The sequence below is a fragment of the Alternaria alternata genome, assembly GCF_001642055.1.
Source record: "Alternaria alternata strain SRC1lrK2f unplaced genomic scaffold CC77scaffold_35, whole genome shotgun sequence".
NCBI classification, from domain to species: Eukaryota; Fungi; Ascomycota; class Dothideomycetes; order Pleosporales; family Pleosporaceae; genus Alternaria; species Alternaria alternata.
In genome coordinates this window covers 1-24,124 of record NW_017306224.1, presented here as the reverse complement: position 1 = coordinate 24,124, position 24,124 = coordinate 1, and the positions used below count along the sequence as shown (strand labels likewise).

General features: G+C 49.4%; 9 protein-coding genes across 9 annotated transcripts; 5 read left to right on the top strand and 4 right to left on the bottom strand.

Moving 5' to 3' along the window:
• Positions 1-2,922: 2,922 nt before the first annotated feature.
• Positions 2,923-4,428, bottom strand: CC77DRAFT_1026082 (hypothetical protein). Its single transcript, XM_018526189.1, has 3 exons — positions 4,311-4,428; positions 3,457-4,264; positions 2,923-3,406 (listed from the first exon to the last, which is right to left on the bottom strand). Exons 2-3 carry the CDS (start codon positions 4,236-4,238, stop codon positions 3,349-3,351), a joined length of 840 nt encoding a protein of 279 aa, XP_018379432.1. The 5' UTR covers positions 4,239-4,264; positions 4,311-4,428; the 3' UTR covers positions 2,923-3,348.
• Positions 4,429-4,686: 258 nt separating this feature from the next.
• Positions 4,687-5,662, bottom strand: CC77DRAFT_1026081 (hypothetical protein). Its single transcript, XM_018526188.1, has 2 exons — positions 5,092-5,662; positions 4,687-5,045 (listed from the first exon to the last, which is right to left on the bottom strand). Exons 1-2 carry the CDS (start codon positions 5,484-5,486, stop codon positions 4,874-4,876), a joined length of 567 nt encoding a protein of 188 aa, XP_018379431.1. The 5' UTR covers positions 5,487-5,662; the 3' UTR covers positions 4,687-4,873.
• Positions 5,663-6,043: 381 nt separating this feature from the next.
• CC77DRAFT_1001942 (hypothetical protein) lies at positions 6,044-7,273 on the top strand (the record flags this gene model as incomplete). Its single annotated transcript, XM_018523171.1, has 2 exons — positions 6,044-6,663; positions 6,708-7,273. The coding sequence occupies exons 1-2, from the start codon at positions 6,228-6,230 to the stop codon at positions 7,271-7,273; spliced, it is 1,002 nt and encodes a 333-aa protein (XP_018379430.1). The 5' UTR covers positions 6,044-6,227.
• Positions 7,274-7,275: 2 nt separating this feature from the next.
• Positions 7,276-7,500, bottom strand: CC77DRAFT_908014 (hypothetical protein; the record flags this gene model as incomplete). Its single annotated transcript, XM_018533627.1, has 1 exon — positions 7,276-7,500. A coding segment is annotated over one exon (225 nt), but the record flags the coding sequence as incomplete, so codon positions are not given.
• Positions 7,501-9,537: 2,037 nt separating this feature from the next.
• CC77DRAFT_1001940 (hypothetical protein) lies at positions 9,538-10,586 on the top strand. The gene is made up of 2 exons (XM_018523170.1): positions 9,538-9,945; positions 9,996-10,586. The coding sequence occupies exons 1-2, from the start codon at positions 9,730-9,732 to the stop codon at positions 10,317-10,319; spliced, it is 540 nt and encodes a 179-aa protein (XP_018379428.1). The 5' UTR covers positions 9,538-9,729; the 3' UTR covers positions 10,320-10,586.
• Positions 10,587-12,567: 1,981 nt separating this feature from the next.
• CC77DRAFT_577233 (hypothetical protein) lies at positions 12,568-13,934 on the top strand. The gene is made up of 2 exons (XM_018532314.1): positions 12,568-12,684; positions 12,751-13,934. The coding sequence occupies exon 2, from the start codon at positions 12,879-12,881 to the stop codon at positions 13,875-13,877; it is 999 nt and encodes a 332-aa protein (XP_018379427.1). The 5' UTR covers positions 12,568-12,684; positions 12,751-12,878; the 3' UTR covers positions 13,878-13,934.
• Positions 13,935-15,906: 1,972 nt separating this feature from the next.
• On the top strand, positions 15,907-17,260 carry CC77DRAFT_1044919 (hypothetical protein; the record flags this gene model as incomplete). Its single annotated transcript, XM_018527376.1, has 5 exons — positions 15,907-16,082; positions 16,130-16,228; positions 16,282-16,878; positions 16,929-17,104; positions 17,244-17,260. The coding sequence occupies 5 exons, from the start codon at positions 15,907-15,909 to the stop codon at positions 17,258-17,260; spliced, it is 1,065 nt and encodes a 354-aa protein (XP_018379426.1).
• A 900-nt stretch (positions 17,261-18,160) lies between these two features.
• CC77DRAFT_1014263 (hypothetical protein) lies at positions 18,161-21,766 on the top strand (the record flags this gene model as incomplete). Its single annotated transcript, XM_018523885.1, has 2 exons — positions 18,161-18,633; positions 19,015-21,766. 2 exons carry the CDS (start codon positions 18,161-18,163, stop codon positions 21,764-21,766), a joined length of 3,225 nt encoding a protein of 1,074 aa, XP_018379425.1.
• A 2,179-nt stretch (positions 21,767-23,945) lies between these two features.
• Positions 23,946-24,124, bottom strand: CC77DRAFT_949600 (hypothetical protein; the record flags this gene model as incomplete). The annotated part of the gene is made up of 1 exon (XM_018535270.1): positions 23,946-24,124. A coding segment is annotated over one exon (179 nt), but the record flags the coding sequence as incomplete, so codon positions are not given.

Genomic DNA, 24,124 nt, shown 5'->3' with positions numbered 1-24,124 from the left:
GAGAGTATAGAGAACAGATTCAGTGAGTAATTAAACTCAGTCTAGCAAACTGCATGATTCCAGTGCCTGAGGATCGGGAGGTCTTCCGAAGTCATGCAATTAAGCTAAATTGTATCTCGTTTCTGGATCCATAGAACCAACGTCATTCCCGAGACGGTTGTGCACGAGTATCATCAGTGTCTTCATCTGGAAATGTGCATTATTCGCACACAATCTCACATCACATGATTACATTCTCATCTTCTAAGCCTATGAACTGTTACGAGCCCTTTTGTTGGGGCGGCGTATATCCTCATCAGGATCGTGGTCATAGACGTTGTTCGCCCATCTCAGGATTTTGTGACTCTTGGACGGACGTGATTGACTGGTTTTGGCCATATATCCAAGTGCTTCGTATAGACGCGACAGTACGTTGTCCTCCTGAATATAGAGTTTTTTCTTCTGCTCTCTCAAATCATTCAGTTCGTCCCAAAGACGTTTTATTCCGGCATCATGCTGCTCAGACTGGCGCGCTACAAGATTCTTCAGTACTAGTAGATGCGCAGGGAAAAAGATCTTACTAGCTTTGCGTGGCGCTGCCTCTTGAGTCTTGCAGGAAGCAGACTCATCGAGCTGTTCGATTTCTTTTTCACCACAAAAAGACTTGTCTGTAACCGTTGGACCTTCTAGGCTGGAAGATCGATGAACAGTATTATCTCGATACTCCTACGATCGTCAACAACAGTCGCCGATCATGCAGTCTCTCCAGATACCTGATATAGCGTGTCGTCCGGGATGGTATCTTGAGAATCCATCAGTCTTTGGCTTCTCGTGAATGAACTGATTGCAAGGTGGGGAAGAAGATAATGATGTGAGGAATAAAGGACAATCTTATATATGTAGGTGACATTGATCAGACTAGCTAGATTCTCACGTGCTCTGAAACAAAACCTTCAACCATTAATGGAGTTGTTGGTCCGTTCCAACTAGTGCAGCGTGGCACATACCGTCCGCAAGCCAGTGAAGATGTGAACATGCATGGTAGGTATAGCGAATCGAATGAGAGCTGGGCCAGTGTCAGCTATCGAGAATGGATGCCAAGGTGGCAGGGGCTGTCTATTTCCTTCGAGGTTGTTTCATATTCAATGATCGCAACTAAGTTATTCAGCTGAGCGCGCTCCTTAGGGGCACTCCATTTCTTACCAAGTGTAAAGCGGCTAATGCCCGCGATACAGCATGATCGGCTGGGTACAGACAGGTGACTATCAACTGGAGATTGCTCTTCACAAAGGATAGCATAAGAGAACATTAGACATTAGTAGAGAGCTGCAAATACTGTTTCTAGCGCCACGTGAATTACCTCAACGATCATGCATTGCGACCGACTTGCTCTATCCGCCACTTCGACTCTCAGAGTATCACTGTCCTGGCCATTCTCTTAGTTTACAGTAGCACTGAGTTAGCGACTTCTTCCTCGTTAGGCTACAGAGGCGCGCACGTCTCTTTGCGTCTCCTAGTCCCGGCCACAGCAATTCTAGACTAGCGTTGTGTATCTTATGATATTGGGGCTCGCGCACAGTAAAGTCTTTGCAGTTGACTTGTGTTGTAGAACATATGAATGTGGTCGCGTGGGCGGTGCCCGGATCACAGCGCTGATGTGTGGTTGCGGTTTCGACGCTCGTAGTTTGTGTGACTGTCGGTCTGCCACGCGTTCCTCACGACACAAATCCGAGAAAGCGAAAAACATCTGCGGTGTCGCTGCGCAAAAGGCAAGTGGAGCCTGTGCAGAACAACCGCAAATGATTTCTGCGTAAACGCGATGCGGCCCCTGCTGTAATTGTCACTCAACTTCCCTACGACCTGAGTCGCGATATTCGTCACAATTCCTCATTTATCGCGTGTCGTTGGGTCGATACCACGTCTATGTAAAGGTTGGCGCAAATGTTGTGCGCGTTCAATTGCATTGTTACGATGCGGGTGCAAGAGCAAATAATCGGCTTTACGATCGATAGTTCTGCAGGGCGAGCAGGTTCGCGACAAGCTAGCTCGGGAGTCGTCACTAGGCAGTGTGATTATGTTAGCAGGTTGCCATCAAGCGACTGATGGACGATATCCTCGTTAGCCATACACTTCATCTCGACTGTTATCTCCGCAGTCGTGCAGACTGAGGACGGTTGTCTTGATTGTAGCCCGTATCGTATACGATGTCTCAGCGGAGTTTGTACCGCTGTCGTAGAAGACGGTCGATATGATGCGCTGGAAGAGACTCGTAAGCACGATAGAGAGAAGGTGGAGGATCATACACATCTAGAAGCTCTGGAGGATGAAAGGCTAAGTCGATAGTATTTGCACTCTCAAATATTGGTGGGTTTACTGTCTCGATTGCGACGTGCTCGGTTCGTATGAGATGTAATTTTTATCATCCAGTTTCTCCACATTTTTCGCTGTCGCTGAGGCACAAAGCCGAGCTGATCATACGTGTGTGTGTGTGTATGTGGATATGGCACAGTTCGGTGGAAGGCTCAACAAACGCGTCGAAGAAGCCATCGAAGAAATCTCAGAAACATGGACTTATCGTTTGTGCATCTAATTGTGAGCGCGCGCGCAGAACGCGATTGAGGGAAGGTATGTTCAATGTTGTCTCGTGTGTACAAGTTGACAATGCGAGAACAAGAAGCTATGGCGTTCCCAGTGCCAAGATAAGATAACGACAAGGCACGTGCGTAGCACTGCCGGCACCGATAATTCCCGATCTTGATTAAAACCTAGAAAGGTCCGCCCCTTGTTTAATTGCCAAACATTATGTGAATTTCATCCACGGAGTCGTCCTCTTCATCTAAGCCCGAAAACATACAGGATCAAACGGTGGAAAGACGACAACAGCTTCCAGTATCGTGCGATTACTGTAGATCGGTCGCACAGGTTTAGCGGCAGCGGGGCATAACGATAGACGCAACAGCTACATGGACGGACTGAGCACAGCAGACGCGATAATGAATGCAACCATCGCGAAACAGTAGAGATCAGCACAAATTCACGATGTTGACGTGTAACATTACGTGACGGTCATTGGACTAAGCAAAGGCGGTAATGATCCCTCCTGCATTTTGCCCACTATTCATCATGAGGTTGCTAGGTCTTTCAGCAGGTCAACATGGGGACACTGCTTCGGTCTTGATAACCGCAGCAAAGTTCATGATTGCGTCCACTAACCGAGTCTTCTCCAGGTTACTGACTTGTGCATCAATAGAGGCTTCAGAGTGTGCTTCTTGGACGTGACTTTGTTGTTCTGCCAGGCAAAAACGAACAAGTGTATGTAGAACGACGATTTACGGTTCCTCAACCACATAGTTGGTACATGTTACACTCTCAAACGCCTTCAATGTTTGCCTGTTTCCTCTTTCTTTTCGAGCTGGACGGCAGATTGCTAGTGTTGGAAAGTCAGTCTTTCTCATTCCTATAGTTGGCTTGACATACTAAATATGCTTCTGTCCCAAATAGTAGGCCTTTTCGAGCAACTGGGCCTGGCGCTCTCCATGTTCATCTAAAGCTTCTAACAGACGCAGCACTTGGCTGTTGAAATCCTTTTGTGTCCAGATATTGATTCGTAACGTGCAGATTTCGAAGAATCTTGGATAGAACCCGGCCGAAGCCCAATCGAGAAGGCACAATGAGCCGGTTCTCAATTTCAGAATATTTCGAGGAGCAATGTCAAGGTGACACAGACTGAAGTTTTGTGATTTGATTTCCAACTTCTGGTGACGTAGCAACTGTCGCGTGTTGAAGTAGTTCTCGATATCACTACTGGTCGTTGGCGAGATCCAATCCCCCTCCGTCCAGAGCAGTCCATACGCGAGACCTCCGCCAAGTGGGCCGGGTTTGTCACTCCGAATTTGCGAGAAATGAGCTAGTGCTCTGGCAATACCATCACAGGCGCGGAGATCTTCCGTAGGGTTCAGAGGTTTTCCATCAACGTATTCCATTATGATGTATCCGGTGCCGTCCTTCTCGAAAAACCGGTGAACCCGTGGAACGCGGACAATCGTCTGATCGATCAGGTCGTATGCTCGCAACTGATTTCTTGCTTCTTCTTGCGTGACTCCAAAGCCACATTTAACGACTGTATCGTCCGAGATTTTGATGACCGAACGTCCACCGCTTAGTTCATAGAGAACATCGCGGGTGGGGTTGGAACGATCGCAATGACCGGCAAGTTTTGCAAGTTGACTTTCAGTAGCTTTCTCGTAGGTAAAGCGCATTGTGAGCCTCGATGAATGCACAATATCTGAGCTTTAGTTAGTTGCTATAGGGTGAGGCACATTGTACCGTACATTGCACAATCCTTAGTAAGAGATATCTTGCCATCAACAGATCGTTGCGTGGGAGCGATATTGAGGCGCAACCGAAGAATACGGGAAACTCAATGGGAAGCACAGCGAAGTGGTCGTCACAGAGTGATTGTGGAGCTGTTGGCTCACTTCTGTGACATATATAGTGACTGGCTGACAGCATGGACTGACTACATCAAAAGAGCTTAGCGCAAAGCACGCACCCTATTGCGGGGCATCACGTGTACTCCGGCACAGCTCGCCTCTGCTAAGGAATGTGACACGATAGATAACCAGTTCTCACTTTTGTAAGTTGAGTTAGCTATAAATTCTTGAATTGATCAATTCCAAGGGTCTTCCACCTATATTGCCCTGCGATCGTGTCAGTGCATTGGTTTGCTCTGAGCATGGAGACCGTGAACCCTCAATACCCCCGCATGATGACAAGCACTCGATGTCCCCACCAGATGGCTGCAACGATAGCTCAGAATATTCCAAGATTGATGGCACCCACGATGTTCAGTCCGAGCAGAGCGCGGCACAACTTCGAAATTCTAGTTTCACGTCTACTCATATTCATCCTCCCAATCCTTCTGTGTGTTGAACGTCCCCATCTTGATTTCAATAACTTTGGGGGCTACCTCCCGAGAATATTGATACGAAAGGTGGCTCCACATCCGTCCCACCCAGTCCGCGTGTATCCACTGCATCTCTGCCATCTTTGAGATCAAACAATAGCTAAGAGTTGTTAGCAGTGGCCTTAGTCTTTCAGGGAAAGCCTCACATCCAATATCGACAACCAGAGCCTCCGCCAGAGAATGTATATCTCTGCAGACCCCACGAGCGTACTTGGTTATAAAGCGTTCCTACTTCCACGGCGAATCTGAGTGCAATATCAAAGTGAATGATCGCGGAATTGGAGATCTGATATGCGTCCCATGACCATACCAGCTCCCCCGAAATAAACCCTTCCTCTGTTGTCATGTTTAGTCGTATTGCTCCTTCATTCAAGAGTAAGAATACTGAGACATGGTTGTCGCTCATCCCATTTGGCTGCCTGCCCAGGGTGTGAACTACCACACGAATTGTATGAAACGTAGAGCGAGAATCTCGGAAGTGTGCGATGTTTTCGTCGCCACTCGGAGTAACAGTGTGCTTGATTCCGTAAGGAGGTGCCATAACGTGTTTGAAGGGGAAGAGAAAGAAAGAACTAGTTTGCAATGCTTCTTACCGTTCTACCTTGAGCTTTTAAAGTCGTGCTTGGAAAACCATCCTGCAGCTGCTGAACTGATGGGCACACTGAATAACGGCAGTATGCTTCGCGGCGCAGTTGTAAAGATGCATGCATGTAACTGCATGTTCTGAGTGTGGGCATTCTAGTCGGTAGGGACGGACCGAGCTCACTTATGCAGCCCACACCGGGGACAAGAAGCCTACGAGCCGGCTATGCATTTAACCAATGGCGTCCCTCTACTCGGTACTCGGACAATAGATAGCATCGGCGCCCAGACAATTCTATATTGACAAGCAGGCCTTCCGCTAGCACCACCTGTGCCTGACAAATGAAGACCGACGTACAACGCCAATGTGTAATGGGAACGCATGGCAGAGGCTGCCGCTAGTATCATGACCGGTGATATTACGACACTGCTGATTTGCTCGTTGAGCACTGGACCCACCATTCTTCGCTCCGCTTCGCCAGATCATTGGCGCAGGTAGAATAAATCCTTCACGCCGCGCTTTGCTCTCTGCTCTGCGCTTTGCCCTCTGCTCTGCGCTTTGCCCTCTGCTCTGCGCTTTGCTCTTCGCTCTGCTCTGCGCTCTGTTCTTCACGCTGCTCTGTGCTTTACTTCGCGTTTTACTTCGCGCTTTACTTCGCGCTTTGCTCTGTGCTCTACTTCTGCCACCTGTTCTTCAGTCATGGCGAAATGGCCTATCAACGAACTTGAACGAAAACGAACCACTTTCGAAAGCGACGATTTTGTGCGGCCTTCACCAACACGTATCAAAGAATGGAATGATACGCTCAAAGAAGAATTCTCTTCGTTAAGCGCTAGATCTAGCGGACGTCGAAGTGTCTTACGCCGCGCGCGGGATGTTATGCGAAACGTTCTGCACGACGTTGGCCCTGAAGTACTGTTGCTGCTTGTCACGGCAGTGAGGATAGCAAAGAGGGCAACGTTGGACTGCAAAACGCTGGTGCCTCAGCTTCGGACGTGGTGGGCTTCGGTCTTGCACCCTCCGGCGCTCATTGCAGTCGCCAACACTTGTTTCAAGGCGCGCAGTCAGACAACACTATCTCATGAAATCTCGACCGAAGTTGTTTCCACTAGACCAAGAGCGGTGCACGAATTTGGTAAGACGTACTTCCTGTCCACGGTACGACTCTAACTAATGTAGAACATGCTATCGTCCTCGCGTCGCAGAGTATCCCAAAACTAAACGATCGGAAAGCATGGCTTACAAGTACACTCGTTCATGTGCAATTGCTGCAGCAATCCAGCTGCACTAATGAGACAGCAGATCGTCTCCATGTCGCTGAGATAGCGGATCTAAATGAGATAGAGAGTTATCTTGGGCGGTATCTTTATTTACGTGTTCAGGCTAGTCACACAAGACGTAGCGAGGAGCTCGATGGCTTTAAGGGCACAAATGCTGTACGTCTGTACCTTGCGCATGAGCTTGGGGTGGATTTCAGATTAGAGGTTAAGATAGATACCTTGTATGCGAAGCCCGTCAGCGAAAATGCACGGTCGATGGAAGACTGGGAGGCCATACTTGGGACTTTCCTTTATGCAGGAATGAAGGCTAGCAGATCAAGAAAGGTTGAGGAAGAACTGGGGTTGAAGCTTACTGGCGCTGCAAGGATCTCTTTTCCAGAGGACGGTGCCCACGACAGCAAACTGAACGTCATGTTAGATTTCGACACAGGCTATAAGGCATGGCTAGGCTTATTCCGTCGCTAAACCTTCCGCACCAATCTAAACCACATCTCCCCAACAGCGACACTTTGCCCCTGAGATAAAATGACATTTTCGCCTTTCTCGCTGGTGTTCTGTGATGTCATTTCGTCCTTACCAACGCTTATTTTACCATTGCCAGGCTTCCAAAACATGACCCTATCATATGTGACTGCTCCGAATATGCGATAGCTGATATACTCAAAGTCATCGTTGGCGGTTTGCTCGTCCTCATGTTCCTTGTCAGCTGAGAGCATCAGGAGGCTGGAAAGGGTCGGCTCTACCTGGGACATTTGCGATGAGACAAGTATGAAGATGGTTTTTGTACAACTGCGACGCGTATGGGCGAAAGGCGGCCTGTGGCCCAGGAGTGAAGAGCGCTTGTCGCAGTTGCGGAACGTACACAGTGGAGGATACGGAAGTAACGAAGGTTTGGTCTTTTCGAGCGCTCGTCGGCGGAACAGGAACTTCTGGTGAAAGGTTTATATCAGTGTACGCTTAGACGTGATGGAAAAAACTACTTACCTCAGAAGACTACGTCAAGACCACACTCGGATGGCTGCATGAAACGGCGGAGAACTTTGCATCTTAGCTAGGAGACATCAATAGCAGCCGCAATTTCCAGAATCTGAAGAGATAGGTCTGTTTACCTGTTTGTTTTGTAACTTGTTCGCGCGGGCGAAATGGCAACGATGTGTTATGAGGGTACGGGGTGCGTTGATGCCCAAGCGGTTGGGATAGAGGGGCAACAACATTCGACTGCCCCCACCTTCCGCAATTCGTACTATCACGTGAGACAGCTCGACCATTAAGTCACACTGGCAGATTTCGCGTAGAGTAAATCATGTCGCATAGCTGGCAGGCTACGTTCAACTTATGCATGACTAGGGATCACAAATGGGGGTTAAGGTAGTACTAGACAATGACGTCATCTTATATGTGTGCGTGCGTGTATGTGCTTTGCCTTTGCCTCTGCCTCTGCCTTTGCCTTTGCCTTTGCCTTTGCCTTTCCTTCCACTATATCTCTGATATTTGCTATAGAGTCTACATATTCCTGCAGTCCCACTCATACCATCATTGCTGCAACTTGAAACAGTAAAGGATTAAGATCGGACGGCCTCGAGTATGAACGTAGAACGTAAGTACAAATACAATACAGTCAATGCTTCCGCTATGTAAACCCATATCCTATTGTATCTGTGAGTCGCGCATCTATATTTCTAACTATGCTGTGCAAGGATCACTAACTCGCGGCAGTGTACCCTGGAGAACGTACTAGTGCACGCATCTAATGCATCCTGGGATGTCCGCCGCTTCGATTTACGCCGAGAGCGTGGTGTTCTGCAAGCCCTATTCGCACCGTTTCTGGTGTACCCTGCGAGCATGGCATTCGCTAGCTATCTCTACAGAAGGACTGATGCGTAGCACCATAGAGTGAGGCGTAGTTGCGGGTGTTGAAATGGAGATTGATTGCCAACAGGTTTATAGATATTGTTATAAAGGGTCGCCGTCCATCCTGGTTTCTTCTATACCTCAGAGCCAACTTTTCTCGTCTTGCTTAACACGTTCCTTTGAGCAACTCATTTCTCCCGCGAAACCTTGGTTCGAATCACATCTTTTTGTATACCTTCAAGGACACTGCTGAATCCATCTCCCTTCGGCATTAGTACCGGGTTCATCAATGAACTCTGTGCTTCTTTCCCCCACCATATTTGCTGTAAGTGTACAGTCTTTCAAAATCTATTCATGATGTTCAGAGCATCTGCTATAGCGCTTATTCACATGTCTCTCGGAACTGGGTTGTCGTTAATTTGCCCTGCTTTCATAGCTTTAGTTTTGATCTTACCCTTGGCCCGACAAGCAGTAAGTTCAAGACGATGGCTCACCTTGAATGCATGCGCTTACCCCACAAAGACTCAACTCATACCGATTATGCCTAGTCAAGAGACTAAACCCACTTCGAGTGCGGTCAACAACTCCAACTCAGTCAATGGCCAAGGCAATCGTACTGTGAATGGAGAGGTTCAGCGTGATGATAATCAAGATCAGAGTGGGTCCCGTGACCAACCGTCGACTGCCGCAGGGTCTGTTATGCGGACAATGAGCGACGCGGAGAAGAAGGAACTAGGGTTGAAATGAGTTTCATGGAAGTGTTGTTATAGAGGATTGTAGGATAGGGATATGGAAACGAGATCACAGTTGTTGCCGAGGCATACGCGCACGCTAAAGTTTAGGCACGCTAGTGTAGGCACTCCAGGTGCTTCTTTGTCAATACACTCTAGGTATCCTCAGAACATACTCGTAACTATCATACAATCACCCTCAAACCAATTACTTGTCGTGGCTTTATTTAAATCATCGCCGTTTTGTACACATATGCTTAGTAGATTGCCCCGCATCTCACCGAAAAGTTTTTACGACACTATCCACAGCCTTTACCATCCACCGCCTCATCGCTGGCAATGTACCTAAACCGAACTGTGGGTACTACTGCGTCTTTCGATAGTCGAGTCCATGAGGTGGCCGCCAAGATACGAGAACAGGACGACAAAGCTCAGGGTTCGATGAAAGTCAGAAACGATGGCGAGCTCAACGTGTCAGCACAACAAGGCGAGATATTCGTTTTCAAGCCCAGCCCTGAGTTCACAGCTCTAAATCGAGAGTATTTTTCCAGTGTAGTGCGTAGACTATCCTCTAGACTCTGCGGATATCCTCTGATAAATCATAGTGGGGCATCATTCGACAGGCAGTACCAGATGTTGGCTTGCAGCCTGAATTATGGCCGGTTATGCTACGCCTGGTCAAAGGCAGGCTTATAATCTCGCGAGATCACGTCGGAGTTATATCGTCAATCTGGACGGACAGCAATGTGGAAGACGAAATCGATATTAAGATCGGCGATTACCATGTACTTGATAAATTGCGGCCGCACACCATGAAGGTCCTCTCTGGTGACGAAGAGGTCTCTATCGGAGTGTCCGCCAAGATTACCATCAATCTGATCCTTCATCCCAAGCCGAAGGCACCACCACCAGAGAGGCCGACCACTTAGCGTTGTTGTGGACTACTGAGAAGGCCAAATGCAAGTCTAGCATCGTAGTCTAGGGTATGTACGAAATCTATTGCGTATGATGTGAATTCTGCTTCTGCGTTCGAGTTTGGTGGAAGGAGTGGATCCTTGTTGACTCGCGAAGATTGCTGGGTGCCTGCATTGTCAAACGTAGACCGTGATGGGCGAGAATGGGATGCTAGAAACTGCTGGCCCACCACTGGCTCACCTGTGTATACTCCAAAATGACTTGAACCTGTGTTTTGCCTTCTCTCCATCTCTTTTGAGCTTGATAGGGATCTTCCGCGAGGCACCACGGGCGAGGTTGGGCTAATACCGTCGTGATCTATACTTCCCACCTTCTCAGGGCATAGTGATGAATCTTGGTGCTGCTCCGCATGGGTAGAAACGTCCGTTATCAAGTTTCGATTTTCTGCCTGAATTGTACTTGTATTGTCTTGTTGAGTCGGGATTGGGCATACTGTCGGAGATTGTATTCTTTCATCTTTGGAAACTCTCCGCCGTTTCGTGGTGTTCGTGCATGTCTCTGTGGCAGTAGAATATGGCTGCTGGCTGTTTGAAGCATGATAAAAGGGGATGAGTTCTGGCAAACTAGGAGACAAGGTATGGCAGGGTGCTACGACAGCCGTTGCGGGTACAGGTTCACTTGGTGGTTGAGAAAGGCTACACCTGCAATCTTCGATACCGTCCATACTGATGGGACCTGGTCGTATTTTACCATCTCGACTAAGTGAGTCCGTGTCCAAGTAGCGGCAAATAAGCTTTGTCAAACGGGTGACTCCTTTGGTGATATCAACTTTCTCCAGACCTTGAGCTAAGAGCCCGCCGACAAGCTCTTTTACCACAGTGAAATCCAAAGACCTGGATTGCTCTTCGATATGACCATGAATCTCCTTACGATAGCTGCACAGTAATTGGATGTCTGTGTTGTTGAGATTTTCCACGCTGCCGTATGTTAGAGGTTGCGAAGGTTCAAAAATTCCATGCTTACTCGGATTTCGTGGCGTTCATCGACAATAGAGAACCGGGACCTCCTGTTTCTAGAAGCTCGAGATATCGACAGGCATCAGCGTACGTTCTACGCGCAATCTCCCTTTTTTTCTTGTCACCCTTGGAGATTGTGTCAAAAGCAACAGATTTGTTGCTTCGACCTTGTGAGACCTCCAGTTGCAAGCTGTTATACTGATCGACTGCATTGCTGAAGTAAAGGAGGTTGTACCGGTAGGTTCTAGTATCCTGTTTTGACATTATTCGCTCAAATATTGCCTCTGCCCGTGCAATTGGAGTTTCCGGGATTGAGATTGCATTGTAGACTCTATGTGAGTCGACAGACTCTCCGTGTTGGAAGTTGGTGATACATTGAGCAACCTTTATCAATCTCTTGAATCTTTTCTCATGATACGGAATTAGAAGTCTAAAGTATTCTTCCGGTGATGTTGTGGCGTTCTGTAGTTGGTGTGGCTGCGGCGTGGCTTGGACAGGGGCCCGGAGGAATTTCGTACATTTGAAAAGCTCGTCGGGCTCAAACTCCTGTGGAAGAATCCTGCAGCACTCAAGCACCGTTCCTTTCCGGAAGAAACGATGCATACATGCAAGCAGGGCCTTGATCGATCTAGTCACCAACCGTTTCTTATCTCCAAAGGGCTTACTCACGTAGTCTTTCAATACGTCAGACGGTGAACACGAATCTACCGCTATCACGAAACTGCTCTGGTTTCTGGGGAACGTCATTTTTCTTGCAAAGTGGACGTTGAGGTTCACAGGTGCGGACGTGGAAGACGTCTCAAAGAAGATTAGGTTTGAGTCCCAGATTTGGGACTGAAACCTAAGCTGCTTTTAGAATAGCCTGGGAAGCTCCAACATCTTTACGAGACAACAAACTAAGCTTTTTCCAGCCATGCCGTGTTAATCGACCTAAAATTGGCATATCGCACAGCGCGCTTAGTGGGTTAGACCTGCATCTACTCGCTCCCGTCTCTACCTAGTCTGTTACGAACGGCCCTATCTGGGCCAGCTTCTTGTTCCCGTCTCCGAGTCGACTGTGCATTGCAGGAAAGGATAGATCAACGTTCCGGTGGCTGAGATACTCATATATCATGCGCTCCTCCTGCGAGGCTAGGACGTCCTTCAGTTCATCCCTTCACCGCTCTTGTGCCCTTCACCGGTTGCCTTCTTTCGAACCTGATCTACTGGAGATATGGCTCAGGATGCTGTAGCTGCATCTTGGGTATGTTGCTCACCACTATTTTCCAGCCTAAACTCCAAAGGACAAGAAAGGAACTGACCTTTTAGCCTAACCCTCCAGGCCAGCGACCACGTGAAGAGAAACTCGTCCTTCATCCCGATTGTAAGCTACTCCTTTCTTCAGTCCATGCTCACGATTTTAGTGATTCTGAATGCTGACATGTCGTAGCGGGCGGACATCTCCAGTGCAGTCATTGCCCAAAGCGCTATGGCCACCGCTGCCACGAGCCATATAAAATACATCTAGAAAAGAAGCATGGCTACACTATTGGACATATTTGCATCGAGACGATAAAAATGGAAGCCCCGAAGCCAGAAATTAGAATCTTCTATAACGTTTGGTGCGAGGGCGGCACGCACTATGTTCGCGTAAATGTCTTGCGATCCATCGGGCCACACTCTACAATACAACAAGTAGATGAAGACGAGACCTTTACCGTGAAGAGCTTCTTACATATACATTTCAATCCCACGAAAGTATATCAAGATACAGTTAAGAGGATCAAAGAGTTCGATAGGAGATGTTGCAGCAGACCGGTAGAAGCCACCACCACAGCGGATATCTCGGAGCATCCATCGTTATATGCAGGAACCGATTTCGTAAAATCCGGCTACATCACCTTAGTGAAGTGGCTACGATCATGCTTCTTCCCAGCCCAGAGAAAGCCTGGTCATTGGAGTTTCTCAGCTTGGTATCGCGGACCGGACTTGCGACGAGCGTCTCTTCACTCGTCGAAAGAGGCTATCATTCCGGATACCACTTATCGCTCAAATATCGATGTAAACACCTACAGACCGTCAAGCGACTTGAAGGGAGACACGAAGTATCGGATGTCTACAGCAAACCTGTCTGCACCCAACTATGCTGCTTCCGACGCCATGCTCCCGCTAGCCCAGACCACTCAGAAGCATGCAAACCGTATTACAGGTGCCTCTCTTCCTGAACACATTACTGGAGTTGTTGCTGTCGGCTCTTTTTACTCAACTTGTGAGGGCGTTTATGGCTGTCAAGTGATTGTCCTGACCCGGTCGGACAGTGTTCGCCTCCTGCAAAGAGTGGATTTTGGCGCACTTGTTGAGTGCGAGCGTATTGCGAGGCAACTACGGGATATTGTTGGAGATTCGGTCTACAATCAGTTGTCGCAGCTTGAGCAGAAGCGCATTGATGTTCGGGATCCTGTTTATCGTGGCCTTGTACCGGAGGAGGGGTTGCAGGTCAAAGTAGGCGAAGCGCTTCCGCTCGAACAGTGCCCTCCAATTTTACAGGCGTACGTTAAGTCTGTTGTGAGTATATAGATCGTGTTTCGGCTTTACCAAGTAATTTTGATAAGTAGAGCGTACCGTATCATCAGCATTGTCCATATACTATTGTGTGTAAAGTCCCTCCAGATACAATGTTACTAGGCCTTACGACCTCCACCCACAGCATCCTAAAGTAGTGAGTGATTTCTCCACGCTGTAACTAATCAAACCCCAAAACTTGCTATGACGCAGATATCCGGCACCAAGGGCGTCAATCATCGCCTAGGATTTGCCAAATACATGAGAAGGTGGCATTGCTTACATTGAAGCATGTTAGCTCGTATGTCTAGTGCAAGCAGCGCGCTCTAGAACTCGCCGTGGAAAAGATGGCGCACGTGTATGGGACGAAACATCTAGCGCCGTCACTCCGAGGCTTCATAGGACCGTTGTCACTCGTATCGTACCATTCTTGTGGGGCCTGGGCGCTTCTGAGTCCCCGTGTCATACGCAGGCGTGTGCTACTTGTGGAGAAGGGGCTGTATGCTGCAGTCTAACCGCTCGCCACGATAATTCCCAGATCAGCCTAGCTGCAATGCCAGGAAGCTTTTCCATGGCTTTGTTTTCCAGACCTTTAATCGAACTTGCATTATTCTATCACCCTAGCGTTATTCGAAAATGAACAGCGAACCTCCTAATCCCAAATCTGAACCCGGTTTCTTTTGGATACCTGAATACCACAGCAAAGTGTTTCCCATTACAAGTGAACCACCTGCTACCCCAAAATTACTGAATTCGATGCCTGATGTCAGCGATTCCTGTAGGCTCCTGCAAACACCAAATAATAGGGTCGACTATACTATCTTCAGACGACATTAAAATTGGCACTTAGTACATATGAGGCTATCTCTGCCGTGGTGTATGAGGGTGTTAGAGCTGGTGGTTGGAGCTTCGATGCAACGAGGAATTTCTTTCTGAGAGGGAGCATTACGGCTACGAGTTTTCTGTACTTCGTGGTAACTATATGATCTGGCTAGTATGGGCGACAAACATAAACTTAGCTGCACATACATCCGACAGGCAAAACTTAACGTCTGGTTGGTGCACATAAATGCTGCGTGAGAGGGGCTACCCCTGGTTGTGTGACTGCACGCCAGCTGCGGGCTTTGATGAGGGCTTGGCTAGTGATGCAGCACTCTTTTCGCGACCACATCCGTGTACGCCCTGGCCCTTCTCATCTGCTTCAAAATACTAGTCATCGTGATTATCCGGACCTTCATCCCCGCACTCAGCTATTACTTGCTCTTTAAATTAAGTCTTTCCCACTATTTAGGCCCTTCTTCGTCGTCTTACGCAAGGCAGCCTTTCGTTTCTCCATTGTTGGACTCTATCACAGCATTTGTATTCTCGGAAGCGAGCTGTACAATCCATCTGAACTCGACAAGCGAAAAGCCCTTTCACTCCTACACGACAAGCGAAGACCTCAAATGCACAAGCCTCGAGTTAACCGCGCTTGCAAGCCATGTCAAGATCGAAAGCGGAAATGCGATGGATCAGAACCATGCAAGCCATGCGAAGATGGCAACAAGACATGCCAGTATGGGGACACGCCACCAACAAAGTATGCAACCATTTACTAGCTCGCTGTTGGTCGTTAACTACTTCTAGGCAGGATAAAATCCTGGAGCGCCTGGAGGAAATCATGAAAGCCGTGTTTCACGAAGTCAATGTTGTCTCCAGGACGCTGACTGGGACATCGATACGCCTCCAAGAACTTGTTGCCCCTCGCCTTTTGCTTCCTAAGCCGCTTGAAATCAGTCAAGAGACACACGAAAAACTGTTCTCGTTCAAAAGGCTGCAAGAGCTGTCTGAGGCATACATAAGAAACGGGCATGTCCTGTGCCCGATCTTTGACGCACCTCGGAAAATGTGCGACGAATTCATCAAAGAGTACAGCGATGCTGCGACGGTACGTAGACGTTCGATCATGCCATACCTACACAATGCCAATGTCCTCCTCTTTCTCGCACTTGGGAGTTTTACATCGATCAGCGACGGTTCAAGGGATCCCAGCAACCTCCTAGGCATGGCATATTACTCTTACGCCCATGGCATCCTCGCACGCGAGCGTGGTGAATACAGTGTCGCTGTCGCGCAAACTATGACTTTGGCTGCATTGTATTTCAACCACTCTGGAATGCTTCGGCAGAGTTGGACGAACATTAGTTGTGCTTACGGCATATTCATGGATCTCGGCTACTAGTAAGATCTGTCATGGTTCTCCAGCATAATAGGTTAACAGAGTGTAGTGCCGATGTCTCGGATGATGCCTTAGCCATCCGAGATCCGAGCTACTCAATCTCACAAGAAGCGAAGAGGGGTTCTTGGATATGCCGAGATCTGGCACAGTTAGTTCCTACACTCTAGTCTACTTGTTACAGTAATTTAACACTTCTCCTAGTGGTATCGACGTTTGTCTCAGCACTGTCTCGGCAGACCTCCTTTCCATCCCCGGAAGCATCATGCATCTGGGAGAGAGTTCTGAAGAAAGCCCCGCGATGTTTTACATGATCAGGGTACAGCTTTGGAATGTACTTGAGAAGACGCAGGAGCGTTACCCCACAGATCTTGCTACGCCTAAAAGCATTGACGACGAGGGCCTGGAGTATATCACGGACTTTGCGAACAGTCAAATTGAAATGTTCAGATACTGGAAATCTCATCTGCTTCTCCCACATTTACGATGGGAAGATGAGGAGCTACCGTCAACCGACCCTCTCATGGCTTCGTTGCGAGCAGAGTATTACAGGAGCATAACTCGGTTGTTACAGCCGTACCTGAAGATCTTGAGAAGCTGCGAATGTTTGACTGGTACGGTGGCTAAGTCGTCAGCTCAGCAAGGGTTTATTGGAGTCGTCAACCGTTGGGTACAAGCTGCACTTTCGAATATCGTCGCCTTTGACCGTATTGGCGAAGTTGCCAACAGTCCATACGAGGCATATCGAATCACAAGCAAAAGCCTGGTGATGTTATCTAATCCTGTGGAGACACTTCACTCGCAAGTAACCCTCTCATTCGGATGCTACTTCCTACACTAACACCGTCTAGGGAGTTTGAGAAAGTGCTTCTCCTCCAAGCTATCCATTCCTCTGAAATCTATTTGTCATCATCTGGGCAAACTTCCCTCAAGGAGACGGTTCTGGATATCCTTCGCTCCCGCACAATCGAGAGATTGTCTAGTTGGCCAAGTAACCCGCTCTTGGCCCGAGATCTCAAGATATTGTGTATGCTTCTGCCACAAGGAAAGTCAATCAGATCTTTAGACCTGGCAAGCACAGTAGCTAGCGTGAGTGGTCTTTGGTAAAATCATGTCAAATGCTAGCAGAATCTTGAGCTCTTCTTACTTTAAGAACATAATTATAGTACCTTATTTCATCTAACCAAGTCTGAGATTTGTGCCATTCTTTGCCTCTCTGAATGCTAGGAGGCTGATTGTAGCCTTCCCAGTGAACTACTTTGTGAAGCCACGTACACGTCATAAGAAATGCAGCTAACAAGCTAACGTGTGGTCGATAGTAGACCCATCCAGACTAAAGCCTCACTTGGCGGGATCGTGCTGGAAAAAGTGTACTAAACATCTCTACTATCCAAAACTCAGGCTTGGTCCAGACGCTTTACTCCAAAACTATAACTATAACGCACGTTAAAACTCAGTCCGGATGAATCCATTTATCGCGAAGCTTCGTGCACTGTGGTGATGAGGAGAGTATTGTTCTATCTGCGACCAACCAATATTAAGAAATGAGGAGAGAGTCGGTTACAAAGGCAGATACAACAAACAAGACAGCAACTTACGGACTCATGCTGCAGGAAGAACATAATTTTGTGGCAGTCATTTGTTCGCTGACAGAATCGTCAGTAGGAATATGGCGGCGGTGCAGAAGATGATCCAGGCTTCGTGGCAATCTTCTCGATTAAACTACTGATATGCCAAATGACCTGTTGTCGAAGCGCTCGGGCACGATCGCGTCGCGAAAGAGGCTGGGAATACTTTTCCAAGTCGTGAAGTCTACGGATTTGACATATGGATATGACAAGACACATCTTCAGTGTATTTTGCGGTAGAATACGGAAAATCTAAGGTGACTTCGGGGAACTGGACGAGTTTAAATTCATCGAGTCAAGGCCTTATGTTCCGAACCTGCGTCGGTTTATTGATGCATCGAAATTGTGTACCTAGTCTAAGGTTCCAATGCTATATGGCTCTTGTCTACCCAATGGTTCCTTCTTGAACAGACGCAGTACGCACAGTAGACACATCATACTCTTTTTCGATCGGTATGGCAGAAGATATCTCAGCCATCAGGGCCGCGCTACAAACCATCAGCGAAGCACCTCCTCAGTCGATGATGTTACATATTCGGGAGCTATGTCAAGCCAATGCTGCTATCGCAGAAGCACTTGTGTTCATCAGTCAAAGCAGTAGCTACCATGCCATAGGAGTCGAAGCTGAAGCCGAGCGTGCTACGGTGTCCGAGGCTGCCGATGTTCCTGACCTTCAGACGCAAGACCAGGAAGAAAATGCTGTGCAGGAGACACACAAAATGCTACAACAGCGCAAATCCTGGCGCGGTAGATCAGAAAACGTAGTCATGAAGCTTGCGCAGCACTGGGTTTATGGAAAATTGACAGGGTCTAGTTCCCGTGCCCTCAGTGATGCAGATGAACACAGGCTGTTGGTTGATCTGCGTCAGGCTGTGCTATCAAGCACTCCGGCCGTGCTTACATTGCTCAGGGGAATAAAGAGAAAAAGGTCTGCGAACGGCCTTTGATGCGAACACAGATGTGTCCGCCCAGTCTCATACGGTGTATCCGTCACAAATATCTGTCAGGCCAGGCTTTACCTTGAAAAGTCGAGAATAACAAAAGGATGAACAAACTAGGAAATTTGAAACTCAAAATATCCAGAATATGCAATTGTATACTACTGTAACTTCAAGCAGTGTCAGTGCAATGTCTTGTGTAGAAGTGCTACAGTTACAGTACGATGAGTGAGGCTAATCGCTTGGTTTCGCACGTGAGCGATCGCCAGAAGCAAAGGCCGAGCCTGCGCACGGATCACAATTGCACCGCCAGCTCTTGCGACCTGTGCGCTGACGACGCGTTCGCGTGGGCGCGCTGCAGTGTAGGACAGAGAGTTCCGCGTCTGCTGTTTCGCAATGGCAGCGCGACATCCTTCCGATAGCGAGTCCATTGACGCGTTATTAGCGGCTGCCAAACAGCTTGTCCGGCAACTAGAAGAGGTCAAATCGGCAGAAGCTCACCACGAACGCGCTCACAGTAGGCCGAGACCGAGAAACGCATCCTCGAAGCAGTCGATCTGCAAATCGGATCTCGCGGCGACGTTCAAGGCGATTGTCAAGGAAGCGCAGGCGCAACTCACAAAACTCGGAGAGCTAGAGACACGCGAAGTCGAGGGACACGAACCTGAAGAACGCGAAGCCGAGACGCAAGAGCGGCAGCAGGGACATGTCGACCAGATTCCAATAGAGCGGCGGCTGTCAGAGCGTAGAGCAGGGGACTACAATCTGCGCTTTCCATGCCTGCTTTCGCAGCTAAGGAAGAACATGGTTGTCGCCATCCAGGACGCGCGGCAGGCCTTACGCCGCCACAACGTCGACGAGCGCGGATACCTCATTCTGCAAGTGCAGCATCGCTGGGATGCTTCAGAACTCACACAACTCCTCCGCGGCGCCCAGGCGTCGGACCGAGACGATATCAAAGGCTTTGCACTTGCTCGGGGAGACGCCGACTGTCTGCACGCGCAGGTCGCTGCAGACACTTCGCTCAACCTTTGCGACATGGAAGGCTTCAGTGAAGCGTGTGCTTCTCAGCAGCCCAAGGAAAACTTTGAGGAGTGGATAGCAAGACCTCCCGGCCGCGTTCGATATCTGATCTGCGAACCACTGTCTGATCACAGCATCAATACTCTGCTAGACGCTGGGCCGCAGTGTAATCGCCGGCCTGAGATCGCTGGCGTTAACCGTCCGTACTGGTACGTCAGCTGTGAACCCGACACACCTGCAACGTTGCACGTCGAGGACGGCAATACTGGGTCTGCGAACCTGCTGCTCGCAGGCGCAGAAAAGCACTGGATCATCGTTCACCGAAGCAGTGCTGAGAAGCTCGAGCGCTGCATCAGAGACCAGTTCCCGACTTCTAGAGCATGTTCGCAGTTTGTGCGACACCACAACATCATCGTAGGACCTCGATGGCTCGAAAGGAATGGTATCAACTATGAGATGGTATGTCAAAGACCGGGAGACGTCTTGGTCACTCTACCAGGGCGTGTCTACCATGAGGTCCGAAACACCGGCATGAACTTCGCGATAGCTATCAACTACGAGTTTACTGATGCTCCCGACGATCCAACCGACTATGTGTGGTGTGAGAGCGGCGAGAGGAAGTGTGGCAGAAACGTGCTTACTCGTCAAAGCTTCGTGCCTGACTTCGCCGAGCCAGCTATGGATTCTGGTGATGGGGCGCCTCCGCTAACAAACAAGCGGAAACAGCAGGAAGTTGACACTGCTCAGAAAAAACACAAAAGACACGCCATGCTGGCTCGCTGTCCTGCGAACAGTAGGCATGTTCACACCTCCAGACCGTCGTGCACACCTGTCCCAGCTTCGGTGCTTGTACCGATTGAGGAACGCCTGCTAGAAGCCGTCCTTGGCCCACGAGCTCTGCGCAACTGTATAACACTGATCCGCGCATGGAGATCTCAGTTGGCTCGGATCGAGCTCGCTCCAGTCGCGAGCGACCAGATCGCGAGGCTTGCTGCCTCTGACATGAGAATTCGTCTTGCTCAAGACCGCACCTGGCTAGATGTCCTGCACATGAAATCAGCGCAGTATGCGTTCGCTTCCGAGATGGACTCGCTGAGGCAGGGTGCCATTCGTCTCCACAGTTCCGTGTATGATCAAGTGCTGAAAGCGCAGGGCTTCGTCAACGCGACGAAGAAGGACCGTGAGCAGTTACAGGGACGTGTAAAGCGCGCAACGAAGATCTACCAGATCTGCCAAGGCTTCGGACGTGGGCTCCTTTGCCTTCTCCCCTTGACGGACATCCCTGACAATCACTACTACAGCATGACAAACGGCAGTATCGACGCCTTTCAGCGTCTGGCGACGGAGAATCGGACGCTCCTAGAGGCACGATGTCAGGTCGGTGTTTTTATCCAGGGTATGTTCGCGAAGGATGTAGAGTTCACGTTCGAGTACGACAACGTAGCCTCTTTCGACCATCTCTCGGAAGCTGAGATGCTCGCGCTCCTGCAGCCCGTTTCTTACCCGAAGGTCAACTCGTACACGCCTGACCATGACTGGCCTAGACCACCGTCCTGGCCATGGGAGTGGCCCCAGGATCCCACGTGGGCTCCGCCGAGTGCCTGCGAGACCTGTGGCATCGAAGAGTGCACCTGTCTTGCTGGGCTGCATCAGAACCGCCACCGCGTCGTCGACTACGGCTCGAAAGGACGGGGCATCCAAGCTCTGGCGGCTTCAAGTGGGGGCTTAGCTTTCACCGAGGGCGAGTACATCCAGGAGCTGGTCGGTGAGGTGAAGCCGCTGGACTGGTCCACCGGTAGCTACACGTCTGTCGAGCTCGAGAGGCCGGATGTAGGCACGACCTGCAGACTGCATTGCAAAGAGAAGAGCAACTGGGCTCGACTGGTCAATCATGCCTGCGACCCTTGTGCGGAAATGACGGTGAAGATAATCTCCGGCCGAGCACGACTGATGCTTCGCGCACGACGAGATATATGGGATGGCATGGAGATCACGGTCGATTACGGCAGCAGCTTTGCAAGAGATGAAGCATGTTTGTGCGCGACGTGTAGCGGAAGCGCTGCACCGACAAACGACAAACGACGAAAGTTGAAGCGATAGTTAGATACAACTCAGCAGGCATCGATGCGGTCTAGACGCTAGGCTCACGTTGCGGCATTGCCTGATCTCGCGTTAGAGGGGCGACGCCGTATGAACGACAGCTCGAGCAACATGCAAGACTCGCTCACGACTGGCAGGTGGAGAGTACAGGCTTGCACTGCTAGTGTATTGTTTGCTAACGACTCTATGGTGTACTTTGGTCATACTTGCAGCTTGAATGTTGTGATTACGAACCTCTGGATCATTTACTGAGACGCGGTCGGGGTTGCTACGCCTCCAGATATACTCACGTTCGCTGCCCCAGCTCCGGGGCAGTCTGAAGAGAGAGTCCCGTTGTTGCACATGTAGCTGCCCACCTCCGCTTTAAAGGCGTCCGACACCTGCTCCAACCCGGGGTACCACGTCTCTTCGCCTCCTTGATCCATGAGCGGCGAGTTGCAGTTATCATCACTAGATAGTCAGGGCTTGAGCACTCATCTGTTACGAGACTGAACGTACCTGTAGAAGCGGCAACACAAGCCTAGCTCGATGGCGATGGAGCCAACGTCATTTAGCCGGTCAGTAGCGACACAGCGATCTGGCGAAGTGATTGGTGCACTGCATTCTCGCCAGGCTGTGTTGGAGCAGAAGTGAAGCTGTGTATGGCTGTCAACGGAGGGCGCGGGCGCCTAGTGCTTTGCTGTCCTACCTTTGGTGCGCAACCCGCCTGCTCGACTCGATTGTTCTGGAGCGATACAATTGTTGTTTGCGCGAACGCGTTGGCAAAGAGCGCGCTCGGGACGGACACGTGTAGAAAGCGCATGTTGAAGCCAGGAGATATTTTGGCTCGAGCCTGTAGATGCACTCAGTAGACATCAGCACAGAGCCGCGTTATATACTCGATATGTAATGCTGTCGCATCTGCTTTCTTGCTAGATGCACGTTTAGGACGACCTCAGTTTGTGCAGGCGTGATGCTTATCGAGTCGCGTCTCGCTATCCTTGAGCAGTGCAGAACGGCCAGGCAAGCGGCTCAGAAGCCAGTAAAGATCGGAATCGTTTTCTTGCTTTCGCACACTATACTGTGATTATTCGTTGACTGGAGTTTTCAGCCCCTATGCTTAGCTTGACATCAAAATGGCGCGGTTGGTCGAGCGCGGTACAACTCGAGCAACTAGGTGAGGAATAGAAAGCGCTACGACGGTGTCACTAGCAAGAGCTTGCAGGTCACTATACACGGTGCTCATATCAGGCTTGATACATCACCGGAAACTAGAAATCTTTTGGGGAACAGAGGCGGTCGTGGAATCCTGCGTGTAAGATGGATCAAATACACTGCGCTATAACATCTCAAAGTATATCTAGTACTGGACTACCAAACGCTTTCCCCTTCTGTTGTCCGTCCTGAAATGCTATCTCGGTCGTCTCTGGCATCAACGCGAGACGATTTGCGCTTCTGGCGACACCAATGCAATAGATAGAGCAGCATCGAAGTTGCTACAATCGCGCATGCCAGTAAGGTGCGTCCCTGAGTGAGGAGACACACTATGTCGCGAGACAGGTTGGCAATTCGGAGCTTCGGCGTCTCCTATCTGCGGGCCTATAAAACTGCTATTAGTCTACTATAATTATATAGCTGTTGCTCTTTAAGCATGTTAGCGTCCGACACAAATTGCTTCTACGTTAGCTGTAATATCAATCGTTTTGTTACCGTCGTTAACTAACTTGTTAGCAATACCCCCCTGTCTATTAGTGACCTTAGAGACCACTAAAGCGCTCGGTGGGTTGCGCAGAGAGCGCAACGTAGGAAGATCGACCTCCTAGGCTCGTTAGATTGCTCCGATGTGGAAGCGAGCATGCCGGCAGCCCTGTAGTGCGAAGCAGGAGATCTTAGGGAACGAGCCTGAGCTGGCGGGACAAGCTAACATCGCTTAGCATGCATGGGTCTGCATTAGCGCGCTTGCTACCTACTGTATTCTATTGTAATGAATTCAGCGCTATGCCCACCTTGTAGCACCTTAAAATAGATGTGGCGAGCTCTGCTGCCTTTCAAGAAGCATTAACTCAACTTAAGAAACACGTCTAAAGTCCTGTTCTCCTACGCGCCATGTTCCTTTCTAGGTCAACTCAACACGCTTATTGCATACTGTCCCTAACTGCTACCGTCATCTTAAGGCCTTCGGTAAAATACATGAACAAAGCTATTCAGGACTTAACGCAAGATCATCCTCCAGGTGTTGATGCGCACCTGCATTGAGCAGCGTCTTGACTACCTGCTCGTGGCCTCCCCATGAAGCTGCCTGCAGTGCGTTGCCGTAGCGTCCACCCTGCGCGTTGACATCGGCGCCCGCGTTGAGCAGCGTCTTGACTACTTGCTCGT

Bases quoted from the DNA above. Each gene is read 5' to 3' on its own strand.
- CC77DRAFT_1026082 (XM_018526189.1), bottom strand. From the start codon at position 4,238: ATGCGCTTTACCTACGAGAAAGCTACTGAAAGTCAACTTGCAAAACTT. The intron at 3,407-3,456 runs GTATGTCAAGCC...TTCCAACACTAG, and splicing joins TTGGGACAGAAGCATATTTA to CAATCTGCCGTCCAGCTCGA.
- CC77DRAFT_1026081 (XM_018526188.1), bottom strand. From the start codon at position 5,486: ATGGCACCTCCTTACGGAATCAAGCACACTGTTACTCCGAGTGGCGAC. The intron at 5,046-5,091 runs GTGAGGCTTTCC...AACAACTCTTAG, and splicing joins TCTGGTTGTCGATATTGGAT to CTATTGTTTGATCTCAAAGA.
- CC77DRAFT_1001940 (XM_018523170.1), top strand. From the start codon at position 9,730: ATGTACCTAAACCGAACTGTGGGTACTACTGCGTCTTTCGATAGTCGA. The intron at 9,946-9,995 runs GTGCGTAGACTA...GATAAATCATAG, and splicing joins GAGAGTATTTTTCCAGTGTA to TGGGGCATCATTCGACAGGC.
- CC77DRAFT_577233 (XM_018532314.1), top strand. From the start codon at position 12,879: ATGGAAGCCCCGAAGCCAGAAATTAGAATCTTCTATAACGTTTGGTGC.